Consider the following 16,112-nt stretch of genomic DNA (forward strand, 5'->3'; position numbering starts at 1 on the left):
TCTATGCCTTCTCCAGTTCTACAAAAGAGAGGCAGACCAGATTAGCAAACTCCCATGAACCCTCAAATATCCCTGAGAGAACAAAGAGCTGGTTCACTGTTCCTCAGTCAGGGTGAAATCTGCATTGTTCCTCCTGAATCTGAGGTTCAACTAACGGATGAAGTCTCCTCTCCAGCACTCTGGCATAGGCTTTCCCGGGGAGGCTGAGGAGTGTGATCCCTTTATAATTGGAATACACCCTATGGTCCCCTATATTAAAGATGGGGACCACCACCCCAGTTTACCAATCCAGCGGTGCTGACCCCGCCTTCCATGCAACATTGAAGAGGCGCATTAGCTATGACATCCCAACATTGTCCAGCACCTTCAACATCTCCGGACGAATCTCAGCCACCCCTGCTGCCTTACCACTACGAAGGCCCTTGACCACCTCAGTGATTTCAGCAAGAGCGATAGATCCAATCTCACTGGAGGATTCTGGCACTGCCTCTTGTAAGGAGGGCTTGTCCGCCAAGTTGAGGAGTTCCTCAAAGTGCTCCTTCCACCTCTCAGCGATCTCCCTAATCGTGGTCAGTGTTTCTCCACCCTTGCTGAGAACAGCTTGGGCGACATCCCGCTGAGCCCGCCTATGGCGCTGAATGGTTTGCCAGAACAACTTTGATGCTGTCCAATAGTCAGTCTCCATGGCCTCTCCAAACTCCTCCCAAGCCCAAGCTTTCGCTTCAGTGGCCACTGCTGCTGTAACTCTCCTAGCCGGCCAGTACCTCTCAACCAAATCAGGAGACCTATCCGCAAGCACTACAGTGAGGAGCAAGACCAGGCCCATTAATCCGTACTACCTGTTCCACAATGCAGCTCTCGTGCACTACCTTCCTCAGTCAGCCAGCTGATAACAATTTCCAGCTGTGATTTCCTGGCTTGTCCTTCCATTCCTTTTTATAAATTGGCACCTTATTCACCACCCTTACTCTCTTGGATGTGGTGACATAATGGCATTGTCACTGGACTAGTAATCCAGGGTAATACTCTGGGTTTGAATCTCACCACGGCAGATGGTGAAACTTGAATTCAATAAAAACCTGGATTAAAAGCCTAATGATGACCATGGAACCATTGTCAATTGTCGTAAAAACCCATCTGGTTCACTAATGTCCTTTAGGGAAGGAAATCTGCCATCCTTACCTGGTCTGGCCTACATGTGACTCCAGACCCACAGCGATGTGGTTGACTCTTAAATGCCCTCTGAATAAGGGCAAACTCAGTTTGGGAATAAACCAAAAAGGAGAAGGTTGCTCAACTGGCTCTTTCTCTGCCTTGTCTGAAATTCAGTGTAGTTATCAGTATACAGCTAGAAAAATTCATCTCAGTATAACTCGTCTGTATTTCGAAACCTGAGAAGCTGAGATGAGAGAGAGATCCCAAGGACATTGATCCCGCTCTGTTCTCCTCCACATTGAAGCTCCCTTGGAAAGAACTTCCAGACAACTACTGTGACAAGTGATCTGTCTTCGCACATAGGAACACCAGATCGATAGCATCAAAACCCTTTGAACTTTATCCTTTTTCATAAAGTTTTCCCGTTTGTTTTGTCCTTTGTGTTTATGTTGTGTTGGGAATTAAAGGGGTGTATAATTACACTTGCAGATTGAAAATTCTACATTAACCAGTTTTTGCAATTTGCTTTTAAAAATAAGTTTTGTTTCATAATAAATCAATTGTTCTGAGTCTATTGAAAGAAGCCCGGTTAAAGTTTCTTTTGTTCTGATTCTAACAATAACGAAAGTAATCAATTGGCCATTTTGTTGAGTGAATAAAACATTTACACTTATGGTGCGACCTGTGGAGTAGTGGGGCTAGAGAAACTGACCATCCTGGTCAGAACAAGGAATATATCATGGAATTTAAGAGACTATATACAAGATTGCAGAAATTCAATTTAGAAATTCCTGATTCAGTGCTTGTTTTCAAATTAGAAACAGAAAATGATGGAAAAACTCAGCAGGTCTGGCAGCATCTCAAAGTCAGAGAGTCATAGAAGTCTACAGCACAGAAAAAGGCCCTTCGGCCTATCGAATCTGCACCAGTCAAACAAGTACCTAACTATTCTAATCCCATTTCCCAGCACCAGGCCCATAGCCTTGTATGCCATGGCATCACAATTGCACATCCAAATACTTCTTAAATGTTATGAGGGTTTCTGCCTCTACCACCCTTTCAGGCAGCGAGTTCCAGATTCCCACCACTCTCTGGGTGAAAAAATTCTTCCTCACATCCCCTCTAATCCTCCTGTCCCTTACCTTAAATCCATGTCCCCTGGTTATTGATCCCTCCACTAAGGAGAAACGTTCCTTCCTGTCTACCCTATCTATGCCCCTCATCATTTTATATCTGTGGAGAGAGAAAGAGAGTTTCAAATCTGCTTTCAAATTATTGGATTGTGCTGAAGTGTTGCAAGTGGACAAGCTCCTGGTCTTAACTGCAGTTAGGTTCTCAGATGGGTCAGATGCCTGAAGCTTTAAAAAAAATGATTGGGAAAGCAGTAATTTCCAGCCACTTTCATGGCACAAATGGGACATTCGGCAGTGGTGTAAAAGATGGAGGATTCAATCCTGCTGGCAATTCAAGACCCTTGAGATATGGGCGCAGGTGTCAATACAACAGAAGAACCACAGACAAAAGAAATGAGGATGGAGACCTTTTTGACAGATCTGGCAGACAACAGGAATGGAGTAATAACAACAGAAGGATGAACCCCCAGGAATGTCCAGGGAATTATTAACAGCTGTTTCCGATGATTCAAAATATTATGATGCGATAAATTGTCCAAAACGGAACACCAGGGTTTGAGGCAAAGCACAACCTGGAAAGTTTGAAAGGGGAAGATAATGATAATTATCAGCCGAAGAGAATTGTACTGGTCACAAGAAGCTTCAGACTGGTAATTGCACCATGTTGAACAGTGGTTGCACATCCACAGTACGTGGAACAGATTGCTTGAATTGTTATTTAAACTCACTCAGTAATAAGGGTTGAAGTAAAGAAATATAAAAGTTCTACTTACTTCTGGTTTGGGGTTGGCAACACTAAGGTCACTGAAAAGTGTGGTGATTCCATGCAGGATAGCTGGGGCAAGCCTATTTATTACTACAGATGTAGTATCTAGTGAGATACCCTTGTTGCTGAGCAAGCCACCCATGAAAAGGGCACAAATGAAATTGGACATGGGCCAAGATAAAGCAATTGTCTTTGGAACATCAGTCAATTTGCAATTTACTCAATCAGGACTTTATTGCAATCCTTTAACAAAATCTATCATCTCTAATCAGAATGTTAACAAAGTGTTAATGGCATCAGGTGATAGGAATTTGCAAGAGAAAAAGCAATTTGTCTTAAAGTTTTATTGACAATTTGCTCATCTGTCTTGTCTCGGATTAAAAATCCTACTAATGATTTAAGGGTAGTTGATGATGAGCATACAAACTTACTGAAGTGATTAGTCAGTGTTGGGACCCTTGCTCTTTCTGATATATACATTAATGATCTAGGCTGTGGCATGCAGGGCATCATTTCAAAATTTGCAGATAATATGAAGATTGGAAAAGTTGTCAACTGTGATGGGGATAGTCTTGAACTTCAAAAGGAGATAAATATGCTGGTGGATTGGGTAGACAAGTGGCAGAAGAAGTTCAATGCAGAGAAGTGTGAGGTGATTCATTTTGTCAAGAAGGATATGGTGAGACAGTATAAAATAAAGGGAGCGCCTGTAAAGGAGGTGCAGGAACAGAGGGACCTTGGTGTATACGTACATAGGCCATTGAAGATGAAGTGTGTAACCCTCCCCGGGTTACACACTATGTGATCTCACTGGTTCCATAACCCCGGGTTACACACTATCTGATCTCACTGGCTCCATGCTGTTGAGACAGCAGGTAATAAAGCATGTAGTATCTTAGGCTTTATTAATAGGGGCAAAGAGTACAAGAGTAAGGAGGTCATGTTGAACTTTTATAAGACACTAGTTAGGCCTCATCTGGAGTACTGCGTCCAGTTCTGGGTGCCACACTTGAGAAAGGATATGAAGGCATTGGAGAGCGTACTGAGGAGATTCACAAGAATGATTTCTGGGATGAAGAACTGTAGCTTTGAGGATAAACTGAAGAGGTTGGGGCTGTTTTCCTTGGAGAAAAGGTGACTGAGAGGAGTCTTGATATTTAAGATCCTGAGGAGTACGGACAGGGTAAATAGTGAGAAACTGTTCCCACTCAAGAGAACATCAAGAACTAGAGAGCACAGATTCAAAATAATTGGCAAAAGGAGTAAATGTGATGCGAGGAAAAATTTTTTCACCCAGAGGGTGGTTGGAGTCTGGAACAAACTTCCTGAAAAGGTGGTGGAAGCAGGTTTGATCGAGGTATTCAAAAGGGAATTGGGTTGCTACCTGAAAAGAGAGAATGTGAAAGGTTATGGGGATAAGGCAGAGGAGGAGTGGGACTAGGTGGAATACTCTTTCAGAGAGCCAGTGCAGACTCGATGGACCAAATGGCCTCCTTCTGCACTGTAAAGATATTGTGATTCGTGAAAAAATGTGATATATGTCAAAAGTATAGGTGTACACCATAATGGCCAATTGCAAGTCTCCCATTAACATGAGACTTTAAATCCATAGCTACTACATCATTAAAGGTGTGGGACAAGGATAGGAACATTTCCTTTTAATAAACATGACAACAGGATTCAGTTGTTCTACAGTAATACACGATAAAGAGTGATTGTACATAAAATCATGAAAAAACGGATTCGGACATGTCTGGGGACACCAGCTAAATTCCTGACAAACAATGGAGGGCAGGGGGAAATTTGCCATGATGAATTTAGAGACAAGCGAGAATGTGGACATTGTAGTGAAGAACACTGCAGCTGAAAGTCCCTTCAGTAATGGGACTTGTGAAAGAAATCACGTAGTGATTGATGAGATGCTCCATAAGATCTTAGCTGATCAAACTAATCAACTGATCAACCACATTATAAGCTAACATCTGTCCTGGCATAGGCAGTCCATGAAAAGAATTCACTTCAAATGGTTGGGACTATAGTCCGTATCAGTTGGTCTGTGGGAGAAAGCCAAAAATACTTTGTGAGGTATGACCATGTCCCAGTCTCAGAAGGGGCTACAATTGGCTCCACTTTTCTGTGTACTTGAATGCGCTACATACAAGAAGAGCGTTCATCAAAGCAGAAGTCTCAGAAAATTCAAAGAACCTTACGGCACTGCATAAGACCATCAGGGATAAACTTTAATCCTGGGAATTTAGTATACTATAAAAGAGAGGGTCAGAAAGAGATCAAAAAGACCCAGTTAAGGTGATAGGATGTAATGGGAAGACAGTAATTCTCCTCTGACATGTCCTCCTTCTTCCTTAACCGAGGTTTTCCACCCACGGTCGTTGACAGGGCCCTCAACTGTGTCCAGCCCATCTCCCGCGCATCCGCCCTCATGACTTCTCCTCCCCCCCAGAAACATGATAGGGTCCCCCTTGTCCTCACTTATCACCCCACCAGCCTCCGCATTCAAAGGATCATCCTCCGCCATTTCCGCCAACTCCAGCATGATGCCACCACCAAACACATCTTCCCTTCACCCCCTCCGGCGGCATTCCGTAGGGATCGTTCCCTCCGGGACACCCTGGTCCACTCCTCCATCATCCCCTACTCCTCAACCCCCACCTATGGCACCTCCCCATGCCCACGCAGAAGATGCAACACCTGCCCCTTCACTTCCTCTCTCCTAACCGTCCAAGGGCCCAAACACTCCTTTCAAGTGAAGCAGCATTTCACTTGCATTTCCCCTAACTTAGTCTACTGCATTCGTTGCTCCCAATGCGGTCTCCTCTACATTGGAGAGACCAAACGTAAACTGGGCGACCGCTTTGCAGAACACCTGTGGTCTGTCCGCAAGAAAGACCCAAACCTCCCTGTCGCTTGCCATTTTAACACTCTACCCTGCTCTCTTGCCCACATGTCTGTCCTTGGCTTGCTGCATTGTTCCAGTGAAGCCCAACGCAAACTGGAGGAACAGCACCTCATCTTCCGACTAGGCACTTTACAGCCTTCCGGACTGAATATTGAATTCAACAACTTTAGATCTTGAACTCCCTCCTCCATCCCCACCCCCTTTCCGTTTCTTCTCCCTCCCTTTTGTTTTTTCCAAAAATTTATATAGATTTTTCTTTTCCCATCTATTTCAATTATTTTTAAATCTATACCTTTAATGCCCTGTCAGTCTTTCCACCCCACCCCCACTAGAGCTGTACCTTGAGTGTCCTGCCATCCATTCTTAATTAGCACATTCGTTTAGATAATATCACCACCTCTAACACCTCTTTGTTCCTTTGTCTGTGACATCTTTTGATGATCTGCTCCTATCACTGCTTGCTTGTCCCTACAACCACCACCACCCACCCCCAACTTCTTTCCCCCCACCCCCCCACCTTAAACCAGCTTATATTTCACTCCTCTCCTAATATTACTCAGTTCTGTTGAAGGGTCATGAGGACTCGAAACGTCAACTCTTTTCTTCTCCGCCGATGCTGCCAGACCTGCTAAGTTTTTCCAGGTAATTCTGTTTTTGTTTCAGTAATTCTCCAGCCTGGTAGGCAAACTATTCGGGTACATTCATCTGGGTTAATCAGGATTGATTATAAACTTGCAGGCTCTGAGCAATTAATAGGAGGAGATGCGGCACCCTGCACCTCACATCCTCATACTTTCCACAGCTATGAGGGGTTGATGACAATATATAAAGTGATAACAATGCGCAGGATAGGGCTACTTTGCTCAAGGTTCAACAGCCAAAAGTTGGTACTAGGGTGATGTACATACCAGAAGGGTCCAGTGAATAGAGGGATGTGACCATTGAAGGGAGAGCAGGGAAAGCCAGTAGCAAGTTCAAACATTGACTAAGTGTTCGAGATGATGGACAAGAGATAAGATCTATGGACTGGAAAAATGAGGCAAACATGTGGAAAACTAGAAAACGCAGTGTAAGTTCCCATAGCAGATCTGGAAGTCACTCTGGCCCTAGGAAACAATTTCATACTAGCAACAGAACCTCTGACTGTCCTATGAAACTCCTCAACTGTTGCATGTTTCATCATAGTACTCGGTTCCAAACATCATTTGTAGCATGCATAGCCAGTTTAATTATCCAATCAAGCTATCAAGCTTCTTAACTGCTCTATTTTTGGATGCAAGACCATCTATCTGTGGGGACCTGACCTGATTTATTGGTATGCAATTAATACTTTCTAGATATAACTGTTGATTAAAGGTTAGGGAGGGAGGGAGACGTCACGTAGTAGTAGTCCAGAATGAGATAGGAGGGCAAGTACAGGCCATAGTTTGAACAAGGACTATAGAATAAACTAGGAACACCACTAAAAGTAGAAGTTCTTATGACCGAGAAGTTTTAGTGGCTACAAACAAATTAGAAGATAAATCAATAAGTGATGCAAAACAAAAAGAGTTAGATAGTTGAAAGAATTTGGTGTATACTCTGAAGTACCAGATAAGGGACAGCCAGCTTTATCACACAGGTGGATATATATGGAAAAAGTACTTCCTGATGGGACATATAAGGCTAAGGCAAGGCTCGTGGCTTCGATGAGAGACCTGGTGATCAAGATGTTAGAGTGGACTCCCCAGTTGCAGGAAAAACGATCTTGAAGATTTTCTTACCTCTCTTAGTCACATACTTGTGCGAATGTAGGCTGATTGATATAAAAGCTGCATTTTTGCAGAGTGAAAAATTTCAAAGAGAAGTTAAATTTTAAGGTATGTCAGTGCAGCTCGCCATGTGGAATGTGCATCATGCAGGATGTGGGAAGTCATGCAGGTACAAAGTGCCCTCGATGACTACATCTGCAGAAACTTGAGCTCAGGATTGCAGAACTCAAGCGGCGGCTGGAGTCACTGTGGTGCATCTGCAAGGCTGAGGATTCTAAGGATGGCATGTTTAGAGAGGTGGTCACACTGCAGCTAAGTAGTACACAGGTAGAGAGGGGAAGGGTGACTGTCAGAGTATCTAAAGAAATAGGCAGATAGCCTCAGGGGATTCCTGCACTATCTCACTCTCTAGCCGCTTTTCCATTTTGGATAGCGGTGAGCAAGATGGTTCCTCAGAGGACTGTAGCAAGAGCCAAGTTGGTGGCACGACATTTGGCTCAGCTGCACAAGAGGGGAAAGGTTTAGGGGGAACATTAGGGGGAACTTCTTCACTCAGAGAGTGGTGAGAATGTGGAACGAGCTGCCATCTGACGTGGTAAATGCGGGCTCACTCTTAAGTTTTAAGGATAAATTGGATAGATACATGGATGGGAGAGGTCTGGAGGGTTATGGACTGGGTGCAGGTCAATGGGATTAGCGGAATAATATTTCAGCACAGACTAGAAGGGCTGAATAGCCTGTTTTCTGTGCTGTAGTGTTCTATGGTTCTATGGGGGGAGGAGGAAGAGTGGAAGAGCTATAGTGGTAGGGGATTCCATAGTTAAGGAAGCAGACAGGCATTTCTGCGGCTGTAAACGTGACTCCAGGATGGTATGTTGCTTCCCTGGTGCCAGGGTCAAGGATGTCACAGAGCAGCTGCAGAACATTCTTTTGGAGGAGGGTGATCAGCCAGAGGTGGTGGTTGACATTGTGACCAATGACATATGCAGGAAAAGGAATGAGGTCCTGAAAGCAGATTTTAGGGAGTTGTGAGGGAATAAAAAATCAGGACCTCAAGAGCAGTAATCTCAGGATTACTCCCAGTACCACGTGCTAGTCAGCATAAGAATAGGAAGTTTGAGTAGTTCAACACGCGGCTGGAGAAGTGAAGTAGGAGGAAGAGCTTTAAATTTCTGAGACATTGGAACTGGTTCTGGGGCAGGTGGGACCTGTACAAGGAGGACAGGTTACATCATAACAGGACTGGGACTAATGTCCTCGCGAGGAGGTTTACTAGTGCTGTCAGATATTAAACTGGTTATGATGTATTGGAACTGAGTATTTTGATGAAACGTGCTACTGTTGAGGAGGTTCAGGGGAAAATAAAACATTAGAGAAATTAAGTTCGGATAAATGTGCACTTGAGTTTCCAGTGGGTGACCCAGAAGATATGAAGTTAGTCCTTTTTACTGATGCTTCCCACGCCAATCTTCTGGATGGGTATTGGAGTACAGCTGGATTTATCATATTCTTGGTGGGTGAAAATGGAAAATGTTGCCCTTTGGCCTGGGAAGCCAAGCAAATAAAAAGGGTGGTTAAAAGTACCCAAGCTGCTAGTGGAAGCGATAGATTTGGGATTGTACTTAACTAATATTCTGAATGAAATATACAAGGGGCATTCTGAGAAACGTTTGCCCATTGAGTGCTTTGTGGATAACCATTCTCTATGGGATAATATTCATTCGACAAAGAGTGTCACTGAGAAAAGGTTGGGTATTGATCATGCTAGTATAAAGGAAATGTTGGAGAGAAAAGGGATCTCTAAAATGATCTCTAAAATGAAATGGGTCAACACAAGTCACCAATTATCAGACTGTTTTACAAAACGGAATGTTTTCTCCAAGAAATTATTGGAGGTCCTAGAAGAGGGATGTCTTGTGTTATGGTGAGCTGTAAGAAATATGGAAAACCATTTTTTTTTATTGCATTGAAATTATTTAAGTTTTTTTTTGCTTAAAAGAAATGGGATCGGTTAATGGTTGGTTGATTACGTTGTTAAAGATACCCAGGTGATGGGCATTATTACAGTTTCCCTTTAAGTTCACAAGGTAATTGTTTTTTAGTTTGCTCAGAAGAGTATAAAGAGAGTCAGCTGAGACACTGAGTTAGTCGTTAGGGGGCAGATATCTGTGATGCTGTATTCTGTGAATAAACCTACTAGCAAGGAAACAAACTGTCTCTTGTTCCGTACTTCACCATCCGACTGGATCCATTTAACACTGTATACTATTCTCCAAATTTCAGCAGGTTGATCAATGTAATTCAAAAACAGAATTACCTGGAAAAACTCAGCAGGTCTGGCAGCATCGGCGATGCTGCCAGACCTGCTGAGTTTTTCCAGGTAATTCTGTTTTTGTTTTGGATTTCCAGCATCCGCAGTAGTTTTTGTTTTGATCAATGTAATTGTTGAGTGGGGGAATAGCTATAAAAATGTCTCTTTTTAATAGTGTACATTGTTTTAAAAAGTTGAATCGTGTTTACAATTAACCATCAGGATTAAATATTAATGGTACTGACTCGGAACCTCACCAATTGTATTTTCAATTAGTACAGTTTAAAAATAATCTAAGAAATACTGAAGCCTTTAAAGTGCTGCAGTAAATCACTGAGGTTGACTCCTCAATCTCCCTAATGTGCTGCTGTGGTCTGGGGTTTAACAATGAAAGCTAGTATCTAAAATGAAGCTCCTTCTATTTAGGTTAATTTCAAATCTCCATTACATGAAATTATGGTAATTGCATGATCATGTCAGCCAGGTGATGGAGTTTTTTGTTTTTATAGGTGATGGAGGGATCAAGTCAATGACCAATCTCTAGGCCTCCCTTTGCATTCTTTCCTGTAAAACGATACAAGTTCAGTATCAGCATGGACAATTAGTACAGGTGGATACACTGGTATTTAGCTAATCTAGTATTATGTGGCACTCCTTCATAGAATTAATTATACAGAAATTACAAGCAGGTCATTCTTCATTAACTACTTCAAGATCCTGACCAACCATTAACCAGAAGCCAAGGCAATACAAATTAGTCAGGGATAAAATATACATGTAGTACATCCAAAATCCAGAAGGAAGATAGTGTACCTCTGACCTTTGCCCTGATGCTAAATTCAGAGTTATACTGGTAATTGTACTCAATAGTACACATTGTTATGCAGAAACTTTACTGAAGTTCCAGACCTTTTCCTTAGCACTGGCATTCTGTACCTTGTGCATCGAAGAATTCATCGTCCGAGCTGTCATCAGAATCTCGGGCAATACTCTGCATTCGCCAGTCTGCTATATTGTGACGTGAAGGACTGGCTGAGAAACAAAGAAGCATCTGTTAGAAGACAACATACCACTGACATAAGCATGCTGCGGAAATAGTAACTGCTGAAAAGTGGTGTTATAAATAAAGTTACTGCCAAGTCACTTGCACAATTATATTATACATATCTAAGAACTTGGTGGAAACAATGCAACTAATACTCGACACATCTAAATACTAAAATGCAATGTTTATTCTGTTACATGAAGCATAAATTAAGAATATATGTGTTGTTCAATTTGGTTATAACCCATGTTTGGTTCCTCATAAATTATCAACATGGTGAAAGATTTACAGCATCATGGATTAAAGCAAAGGTCACAGGAGCCTCTGTACATAAACTAGCAATCAGAACCCATTTATCTGGTACCTTGCTGTTATAATTAGTTCATTTGCTGTGATGGCCAGTCCATGTTTAGATTAACAAGTTCAAATACCCAGATATAATTTGGATATTTTAGACAGCTAATCCTGATGCCGGGGTGACTCTGGATCATGTGCTGGTTCAGATGCTCAAGAGTTTCCTATCTATTTGAGGCACATAGGAGTGAACACAGAGATTGTTTCCATTGGTCAGGGAATCTAAAATATGCAGGCACAGTCTCAGGATAAATGGCTAATCATTTAAAACCGAGATGAGGAGAAATTTCTTCACTCAAAAGATTATGAATCTTTGGAATTCTCTGCCCCAGGGGGTTGTGGATGCCCCATCATTGAATATATTTTAAGCTGGGATAGACAAATCTTTGGTCTCTCAGGGAATTAAGGGATATGGGGAGTGAGCAGGAAAATGGAGTTGAAGCCCAAGATCTGTAGGCTTGATGGGCCGTGTAGTCTACTCTTGCTCCTATTTCTCATGTTCTTATGTACAATGATGAGTGAAATTCAGATAACACACAATTCCGGTTACATCGCAGTCATCGACTATTTCTGCTGGCACAATAGCAAATCCCATTGAATGATGCCCATGATTAGCCAAAATTCAGCACTGTTAACTCCAGATTAGCCAAAATTGTCTAAACTTGTCACATGACAACACTGACCAATCAGAGCAGAGTTAGATCACACAAGAGTGTGAAATCATGGAACACTGGGATAGCCATTATTTGAGGCGGTGGTATAGTGGTATTGTTATTGGCCTAGTAATCCCAGGGTAATCCCCGAGACCCAGGGTAATGCTCTGGGGACCTGGGTTCGAATCCCATCACGGCAGATGGTGAAACATGAACTCAATAAAAATCTGGAATTAAAAGTCTGACCACAAAACCATTGCCAATTGTCGTAAAAACCCAACTGGTTCATTCGTGCCGTCCTTACCTGGTCTGGTCTACATGTGACTCCAGACCCACAACATTGTGGTTGACTCTTAAAATGCCCTCTGGACAAGGGTAATTGGGGGTAGGCAATAAATGCTGGCCTAACCAGTGACGCCCACATCCCATGAACGAATGAAAAAAAATCTCCCCGTGAAAGGACTTGCAAAACCTGCGAGTATGGGTAAACTGTGAGAAAGTTAAAAATGTTGCCAGAGAGAAGGTGAAGTTGATAGAAAATAGGAAACCGTGGCACGAAGTGGAAAGTGGGCATTGCAAAGGAGTGAGGGAATTCCACCATCAAATTTGTCCACCATTATGAAATACAAGGCAAGCATCTTGGAACAGTTCGACAAGTATTCTCTCTAGCAAGGAAGAGGATGAGATTGGCTGCCTATCCTGCAGGAAAGGGGAGTCACCCAGTCAAAGAAGCTGGAGCACATGGGGTTCACCTGCAGCGACAGATGGCTGGACCGATTAAAGACAAGGAGCAGTATCGTCTTCCGCGCGGTAAGTGGTGAGGGTGCAGCGGTTATAGCAGATGACTGGCTCCAAAATGGTTTCACTCAGCTATTGGATGAGTATGCACCACGAGACATTTTTAACATGGATGAAACTGAATTGTTTTACTATCTTTAGCCAGACCACTCTTTGATGTTTAAAGGTGAAATATGTAATGGTGGAAAGCGAGATAAGGAACATATCACTGCTATGATCTCCGCCAACATGGATGGCAGCAAAAAGCTGCCGCTTCTTGTAATTGGAAAGTCCACGAAGCCACATTGCTTTGCGACTGTCAAGACATTACCCATGAAGTATGAGGCTAACAAAACCGCCTGGGTGACCTCCAGCATTTTTTGAGGTGTGGATCACAAAGGTGGACAAAACATATCAGTGAAAGAAAAGGAAGACTGGTATCATTACAGGCAACTGCTCCATGCACCCAGGCATCACTGACATTAAGAGTGTCAAGGTGATGTTCTTGCTTCCCAGCATCACGGCCAAGCTCCAGTCAATGGACCAGGGGGTGATTAGGAACCTGAAAAACCACTACCAATGGCAGCTGATCTCTCAGGTTATCGAGGCAATCAATAAGAAGCATGAGTTCAATCCAACTGTTCTAGCGGCCACGTTCATGATGAAGGTGGCGTGGAAGATGGCGATAGAAGCCACAATTGCCAATTGCCTCCACCACGCTGGGTTCAAACAGGTTATGGCTGCACAAGACATAAAAAACGTGGGGGAACAGGATGAGGCCAACCAACCTGATGACGAGGCACTTTTCACTCGCCTACGTGAGGCCGGCAGAGAAAATCCAACAGAGACAACCCTGGAAACTTACAGGGAGGTGGACAATGCCATTCACTGCACGACGGAACAATCACAAAATGTAGTGCAGTGTGTTCTTCAACTGAGGAGCTCGATGACTCTCAAGAGTCGATGAATGCCTGCCCATTTTCCCACCTGTTTCCCGAGCCAATGCCACAGAGGCTGTAGAGATGCTCTGGGATTTCACAATGCAGTACAAAAACACTGAAAACGTGTGAAACTGCATTGATGACATGGTGGATTGTATCACACACCTCAGGAGACAGCACGCTAAACAGAGAAAGGTTACAGAATTTTTCCTGAGCTAATTCTTGACATTTTTCAATGCAAAGCTCTGGCCTTTTACAAGGTCAGGCCATTGTAAGGTGTGAACAGATTGAATGAAGACTTTTTCACACATTTATAGCTTTACCGTGTTTTCATTCGGCATTTGAATCTGTTGTTTTGACAGTGACTGCCTTTGTAGGCATCTTGGGTTACATAAAAGTGCATTCATGTGGGAATAGGCCATCCTCGGTTGTCACAAAGCTCTGCTTAATATAAGTTTGCGCACGGATCCCCTGGGATTCGACTCATCGGGATTTTACTGCATTTGGATAATGTTTTGAGGCAGTGGATCGAGTGCTTGATGAAAGTGTGTGGCATTCTGCTGTTGTGGTGACAATCAATCAGTTAGAAGAAAATGATGCCACCCTCATAATCACACACAATACAGCTGGAAACGTTCAGATAACAAACATTGCAGGAGTATCGACTACATCACAAGAAAAGTCCACAATAAGTTGCCTGCCTCCCCTATAGCAACCTCCAGTTAGTTTCAGATCGGTTTTAAAAGTTTGCAAATAAGTTAGATATTCAATATGGGCAATAAATGCTGACCCAGCGAAGCCCACATCCCATGAACAAATAAAAAAAATATAGCTTGGAACATTCAGAAACCTTGATCTTGAACCAAATTACCTAATTTATATAGATTTTTCTTTTCCCACCTATTTCCATTATTTTTAAATGAATTTCCATCCATTGTTTTATCTCTACCTTTTAGCCTTTTTCGATTCCTTCACCCCACCCCCACTAGGGTTATCTGTACCTTGCTCGTCCTGCTTTCTACCCTTAATTAGCATATTCCTTAGATAATAATAATTCTGTTGAAGAGTCACACAGACTCGAAACGTTAACTGTGTTCCTCTCCACAGATGCTGCCAGACCTGCTGAGTTTTCCCAGGTATTTTTATTTTTGTTTTGGATTTCCAGCATCTGCAGTTTTTTGCTTTTACCTTGTTGCTTGCTTTTCTAGCATCAGCTAGATTCAGGCACCATTCCTGAATTTATTGGTGTATAAGCCATAAAACAAGCAATAAAAAAAGCATGGAAATCAAAAGATGACCTTGAATCTTCAAAGGATGAACACTCAACTCTCATTCATAAAGTCAAGAGCTCAGTTCCTGGAACTTCTCGGCACTTGAATTTTTTTTCTTTCACCACTTGAATTCCAACGATTCTTAGTCAGATCATGAGGTAGGAACAAAGCAGGGAGTGGCAGTCAGTTTTGCCTCTCTTAATGGAAGAATAAAAATAAAAACCACTATGATCAATCTGCTACCTCAACTAAAAAGGTTTTTCCTCTTCCATCACCCCCCCACCATCCCCAAATGGCGAGCTTTACGGACATTGCACAGCTTTAACATGGTGGGGTTCGGGAGGCGGAGGGGGGAAGTTGGGCTAGATAATCAACAATGTGATTTTGCATCAAAACAAATGAAAACTATTGACCCCAAAGGCTCAAACTAAACTAAGGAAGAAGCTGAAACAGAAATAGAGGTTTTAGACTTGAGACTTAACAAATCCATCCAGCAATCAATAAATCCACAGAATGTTGGACTACAAGGTCAGGACAGCAGAATACATATCAAAGGCAGTCACAGACAAACTGCACAATGCTCTGATTGGACTCCATGTCAAGGTGTAGATCGAGATCTGGTCACTCAGATACAACGACACAGTCAAGCAATGAAGACAGTGCAGAGAATAACAACAAGGCTAATTCATAGTGCCAAAATTCTGAATTATAAGACTGAAGAAATTTAAGTTTCCAGCCTTGAAATGGGATGTCTGAGGTGACCATGTAAAGATGTGCAAGATAGTTAAGAGAACAAAAAAGGCAAATCCATAAAATTACTTAAAATGCAAGAGAAGGAAACCTGGACTCAGTTTCTAATTGGTCAAAGGCACATTTAGGACCTAAGATCAGAAAGTTATTCTTTAAATAACAATCGATATTTGGAAAGAACTCGCAGGGAGGGTCAAGTAAACTTCTCATTTTGAAAACTGATGATCAATAAGGGACATTCAGGATTGCTGACTCTAATTGGACATTTTACTGGACAGTTAATCATGC

At 42.6% G+C, this 16,112-nt stretch overlaps 1 protein-coding gene across 3 annotated transcripts in view; it reads right to left on the minus strand.

Annotated features, from left to right (window-relative positions):
- Positions 1 to 16,112, minus strand: part of pitpnm2 (phosphatidylinositol transfer protein, membrane-associated 2) — a 314,925-nt gene that overhangs the window by 66,186 nt on the left and 232,627 nt on the right. For all 3 annotated transcript variants that reach the window (XM_078554574.1, XM_078554573.1, XM_078554572.1), the window contains exon 7: positions 10,970 to 11,065. In XM_078554574.1, the coding sequence (XP_078410700.1) occupies positions 10,970 to 11,065 (96 nt within the window). The remainder of the gene's footprint in view (positions 1 to 10,969; positions 11,066 to 16,112) is intronic.

This window comes from Cetorhinus maximus, chromosome 12, assembly GCF_964194155.1.
Source record: "Cetorhinus maximus chromosome 12, sCetMax3.hap1.1, whole genome shotgun sequence".
Classification (NCBI taxonomy): Eukaryota; Metazoa; Chordata; class Chondrichthyes; order Lamniformes; family Cetorhinidae; genus Cetorhinus; species Cetorhinus maximus.